The sequence below is a fragment of the Lepus europaeus genome, chromosome X (assembly GCF_033115175.1).
Source record: "Lepus europaeus isolate LE1 chromosome X, mLepTim1.pri, whole genome shotgun sequence".
In the NCBI taxonomy this organism is placed as follows: Eukaryota; Metazoa; Chordata; class Mammalia; order Lagomorpha; family Leporidae; genus Lepus; species Lepus europaeus.
Window position 1 is genome coordinate 91,603,209 of NC_084850.1, and position 6,251 is coordinate 91,609,459.

At 43.6% G+C, this 6,251-nt stretch overlaps 1 protein-coding gene across 1 annotated transcript; it reads right to left on the bottom strand.

Annotated features, from left to right (window-relative positions):
- Positions 1-3,366: 3,366 nt before the first annotated feature.
- LOC133753185 (synaptosomal-associated protein 23-like) lies at positions 3,367-4,190 on the bottom strand. The gene is given in 2 exon segments (XM_062183609.1): positions 3,367-3,511; positions 3,514-4,190. Coding segments are annotated over 2 exon segments (633 nt in total). The 5' UTR covers positions 4,073-4,190; the 3' UTR covers positions 3,367-3,437.
- Between the last annotated feature and the right edge of the window lie 2,061 nt (positions 4,191-6,251).

Here is a 6,251-nt window from a genome sequence, read left to right on the forward strand (position 1 = left end):
CAATGGCTAAGGTTTTGCTGAGATTAAAGCTGGGAGCTGAGAACTCAATCCAGATCACCCATGTGAGTGACAGAAACCCATCTGCTTCCATAGTCTCTGCTACCTCCTAAGTTTTGCATTAGCAGGATGATGGAGTCAGTAGCTGCAGCCAGGGATTGGACTACGGTACCCCAATGTGGAACATAGGCATCTTAAGTATGAGATCACATGCCTGCTACCCAGCAGTTTTTAAGACTTGCAGCAGGTGCTGGTGTTGTGGTGTAGTGGGTAAAGCCACTGCCTGCAGTTCCAGCATCCCATATGGGCGCTGATTCAAGTCCTGGCCGCTCCACTTCCAATCCAGCTCTCTGCTACAGCCAGGGAAAGCAGTAGAAGATGGCCCAAGTCCTTGGGGCCCTATACCCATATGGGAAGATGTAGAGGAAGCTCCTTGTTCCTGGCTTCAGGTTGGCACAGCTCTGGCAGTTGCAGCCATCTGGTAGTGAACCAGTGGATGGAAGACCTCTCTCTCTCTCTCTCTGCCTCTCCTTGTCTCTCTGTGTAGCTCTGACTTTCAAATAAATAAACAAATCTTTGAAAAAGAAAGACTTGCTGCAGAAAGTTGTCATGGGACAAAGTTAGTGTTGAAAACATGAATCATAGCATTTAATAGGGTACAAGAGAAGTGTGCCCATGATTTCATCAGTCACAAAGGACTATTTCCTACATCTCTTTTCTGCTCATGGGCTCAGTGCCATGTGTGTATATACTTATGGGTTTTAGAGCATATTATCTCAAAATATGGCAGCTTGACATTTGAGTAAACAGCAGTAGCAGAAATGTCACTCATGTCCTCTTCTAGCCCTTCTGCCTTGAAGCAGATGAAAGGATCCCCTTCCTCCAGAAAGAAACATCCTAGCAGCAAAGGACAAGAGAAAGATGAGGACAAGGGTCGATTTATACCAAGCTCCCCAACTCTAGCTCTCATCTCTGGCTTTCAGGCCCTCCCCTTTGAGATGCCTTTCCCACTACTTAGATAGTGCCAGGTGATCATAAGCTATGAGCAGCCATAGTACTGTCCTCCCACAGGAGCACAGACTCTGCTTACACTATTTCTATCATCTGTCTCATCCTCAAGTTTCTTCTGCAATGCAGGAAGTAGGAGTAAGTGAGGAAAGAAGTCAGCTGCCTGAGGAAGTTGAAAGGAAGGAATAAAAGATGGCCCAAAGCCGTAACCCCTGATTAGGAAGGAGCTAGAGAAAGAAGAATGAAAAGAAGGGAATGATGAGGTTATGATATATATCCTCTTTAGCACCTCCTTTTCTACTGGTTTGCCAATTCTGATGAAGCTAGCTGTCATGAGCACCCTGACACTTGCAGCTAGAACTTCTTGTATTTGCCTGAGGAGTACACGTATTCACTCACAAATATGTGGATTCTGTGATATAATAAGGCAGAGTACCAGACCTCAGGGACTTACCAGGGCATTAATATGCCCCAACCTGGGTATACAGGTTCCCATGTACTTCAAAATCTAGTGAAGAGACAAGTAGGTTCACAAACAGCCAATATCTAAGATAAGATAAAAGTTAATTTTTCCAAGAAAATCGGAAAGAAAACTATAATTAGGGAAGCACAAAGAAAGCTGTAGATAGGAGGTTGTCTCTGAGTTAAATTTTGAACTTCTATCAATACTTAATTTCACAGTCAAGATGGGGCTGGGAAAGCCAGGTATAAGTGAAAATTTCAATTCAGCAGAAGAGAGTGAAAATGCATGCCTTCTCTGCACAGTATATATTCCTGTATGGTTAAAGGAGAAGATTATACATGGAGTAGCCTGAGCTTGGGCTGGGAATGTGTTTTATCCAATTATGTATACCACATATTTTCAAATGTTTACTAAAGGGCTCAGTAGTCCAGATCATGGCAGAGGCATTGAATGTCAAGTGTAAAGTAGTTCTCTTATTCTCCAGATAATGGGGAGTCATTGAATACTTATTTGGTGGTGGCATCTTGATCAGATCACCAAGATTGATCTGACAGACTGCATTGAGTGAACTGAAATAGACTAGAGGCAAGAAAAACAGTTGGGAGATCAGTATAGTTAGTTCAATAAGCCAAGGATTATAAGATTGATCTGTGGCAGCAGCTTAAACACATTCAATATATATGATGGTAAACTATTTATTTATTTATTTATTTATTAGTGACACAATTTAATTATAAGGATCAAGCAGTGGTTGTTGGTCAAACCAATCCACACTGAAAGCTGTGAAGAGTGCAGATGCTAATTTTTAAATGAAGGTGACACATGCCAATCAGATTCTCAGAACACTGTTCAGGATGTGCAAACGCTTGACTTTGGGCAGAGTTCAATACACAAGGCTAAGAGACTGACAGTGCAGTCACCAACAATTAACCATGGGTGTAATTTTCCAAATGACTTTTAGTAAAACAATAAATTCTAAACTTTTTAAAGTCTAAAACTACCTAAAACTCATAGCAATCTATTTTCTACCTGAGATCAAAGTAAGTTTCCTTTTCCCTATCTAAACATAATTCTTGGCATTGAGGTAAATTTAAATTCACGTGATATACCTGTCAAACTGTTCCAAAAAAACTTAAACCCTGCTTTACGAGAGAAATTCTCACGATGCATATATTTAAATATTTTTTCCTCAAAGACTGACAAATTTATGAGGTTAATAAGCCTAGAATGGGAACATGATACCACTAATAATATGAAAATAAAAAGTCATTCATTTATACAAAGTGTTCCTGAATGGTACAATACGAATGGGATCACAAAATCTATGTACATAAGAGAATCATTTAAAGTTTCAGAAGTTAAGCTCATTTTAAGAAAACCCATTCTATTCTCTTTGGAGCAGCAATTTTACTTGTATATATGACAAAAATATTGTGAAAAAGAGCTCCAAAGCCAAATATTAGCTTAAACGGGCAATTACTGCAACTTAAAATTAAAACTTAAATCCAACTAGATCTTTACCGTGGCTATGCAACTTTTTGCTTAATGGCCACAGGTGCTTACTGAGGTAACAACCTCTATCCCTTCTTCCACCACAAAAACAAAAGCAAAACTAACCAATCAAAACAAAACAACCTCTACAGCTGCCTTCTTCATGCCACTTTGGCAATGCTTCCATACCGTGAAAGCAAGAGAATCTGTTCAAGTAAATGAGAAGGATGAACACATTGTGTGCGATGTGTGAAGATGGATCTAAGTACGAACTGAGCAAGCCCTGGGGCTGAGCAGCAATCTGCCCTCACGAGAGACAGAAAGTGAAAACGCAGGGGCTGCGACTGCTCTGGCCCTTCTTCCACATTGTCTCCTCATCAGAAGAGCACAGAACCAAAATGTCAAACTCGGAAAAGCTAGTGACTTGGGAGGAGGAGCTAGAGAAGTGAATAGACAATAAAGAAGTACAGCAGTAGCTTTAGCTGTTAATGAGTTTCTTTGCTCTGGCATTGGCAATGTCAATACGATCTTTGTTGGTGTCAGCCTTTTCTTAATCCGGTCTATTTGTCGATTTTGAGCTTCAATCTCATTTCCCATGTCCAGGGCCATGTTCTTTAGATTTCCCAGAATACTGCCCACTTGAGTCAGGTTCTCTTCCATTTCATCTTCTCTGGCATCATTAGTGATATGTTTAATGTATCCACCGCTGGCTGCCCCGGTGCTTGCTTGCTGAGGCTGACCATTTGTTACCCGGCCTGGCTGCTTAGACACCACATTGCCAGGCGACTTGTCTCCACCATCTCCCCATGTTGTCTTGTAGGCCTTACTAGACTCAAAGTTCTTCGTCCTATTACATGGGTAGACACAAAGGCCACAGCACTTGTTGAGTTCTGTTAAGGTCTTCTCTGCCTCTCTCATGTCTTTATTTATCTGGTCCATGCCTTCTTCTATGCGGTTTAGTTGTTCCCCTTGTTCATCCAGCATAGGGATGGTCTTGATTCCTGCATCCTGAGACTCAATGGCTAAACCCAGGATTCTCCTTGTACTTTCCAGAGACTCATCAGTAACCTGGTGAGACTTCAGCTGAATTTCTTCTGATGTCAGATTATCCATGATGAATCAAAACTTTATCAGGCGCAGAAATGGAAATGTGGGTATTCTGGGAGCTCCCGACCACTGCTCCCTGGCCGCGGCAGCCCGGACACCCCGAGACCGGACTTGGAGCTGCGCCCTCCTCATGCCTGCGCACCAATGGTAAACTATTTAAGCCATGGCCACTTTAAATCTTTTGTAATAAGAAAGGCAAAAAGTGATTTTTATATCTGATTGATTTCACAGCCTCCCACACAATTCTTTTTTTTTTTTTTGGCAGGCAGATGGACAGTGAGAGAGAGAGACAGAGAGAAAGGTCTTCCTTTGCCGTTGGTTCACCCTCCAATGGCCGCCGCGGTAGGCGCGCTGCAGCCGGCGCACCACGCTGATCCTAAGGCAGGAGCCAGGTGCTTATCCTGGTCTCCCATGGGGTGCAGGGCCCAAGGACTTGGGCCATCCTCCACTGCACTCCCGGGCCACAGCAGAGAGCTGGACTGGAAGAGGAGCGACTGGGACAGAATCTGGTGCCTCGACCGGGACTAGAACCCAGTGTGCTGGCGCCACAGGCAGAGGATTAGCCTATTGAGCCACGGCACCGGCCGAATTCTTTTTTTAAAGATTATATTTATTTATTTATTTGATAGGTAGAGTTAAAGACGGAGAGAAAGAGAGACAGAGAGAAGGATCTTCCATCTGCAAAATTCCTTCCCCAAATGGCTGCAATGCTGGAGCTGGGACGATCTGAAGCCAGGATCCAGGAGCTTCTTTCAGGTCTCCAGTGCAGGTTCAGGGACTCGAGCTCTTGAATCATCTTCCACTGCTTTTACAGGCCATAAGCAGAGAGTTAGAACAGAACAGGAGCAGCTGAGGACACAAACTGGTGCCTATATGGGATGCCAGTGCCGAAGCTGGAAGCTTAGCCTACTACACCACAGTGCTGGCCCCACACAATTATTAAAACCACAAAATAGAAGACTTAAATAAAATTAGGGTTAAATCATCTTGTTTTACAAATGAAGAAACTGAAACTCAAAAAAAAGAGAGAAAGTGATATGTTCAAGGTCATAGAATTACGAAGTGACAGAGCTGGGACTTGACCCCTAAGTTCCTTAACTCTACACAATGGTTCACGTCTTGAAGAATGTTCTCATCTCAAAGTATTAGAGTTTTCTTTTTTATTGATTTTTATTTATTTAAAAGGCAGAGTGACAGAGAAACACACAGAAAAAGAGAATGCAGGGTGAGAGAACAATAATCTTCAATCTGCTGGTTCATTCCTTAAATGCCTGCCACAGCCTAGGCTGGGCCAGGTTGAAGCCAGGAGCCAGAAACTCTATCTGGATTTCACACACAGATGGCAGAGACCCTTGAGCCATCATCTCTGCTGCCTCCAGTGGTCCATTAGCAGAAAGCTAAATCAGAATTGGTGAGATTCAATCCCAGGCACTCTGATATGGGGTGCAGATGTCCCAAGCAGAAGCTGTGCCTCAATACCCACACCTGTATTTGTTTTAACTTCTTCTTTCATCACAATCCTGATATCCCACATTCATCTTCTAACAATGCTGTGACATTACACACCCCTTCTATTCCAAAGCTCTATTATCCCCTCTACCTGTTTTCTGATTTACTGAAACTATGGCATTTTTCTCTACAGGTTTCAATTCTCATTGCAAATACCCAGTTTCTTGTTAAACCTGTGCTCTTGATGTAGGCAGGGAGGTAGCGGCAGGAGGAACTGAGGTCAGACAGTGCCACCCAGCTGCACTGTCCACTGCATCCCTGGGCCATGCTGCTGAAACCATCCCCTTACCCTGCACCATTCAAAACCACCTCTTGGGGGCGGAGCCAAGATGGCAGATAGTGAGGACGTGTGCCTTAGTTTGGGAAAATAAACTTTCATAAAAGTGGAATTACTGTAGCCTCAGGAAAAGACTCAAGAAAAAAACTGCAGAGGAATCGCTTCCGGACCTTGTGGAGGAGACACAGAGGACTTACAGGGAACCCACCGCGTGGAAAACCAACCGAGACGAGCCGAGTGGCGAGCCAGAGCCACAGAATCTCGCCAGTGCGGGAACGGAGGAGGGTAAGAAAGACAAAGACCTGAGAAGTCCGAGACATTGGGGGGAGGGGGAACAGAGGCCTCTCCCTTCACTCACCAAGCAAAACAAAGAGCACCGCGATTTTACATATGTAAAGC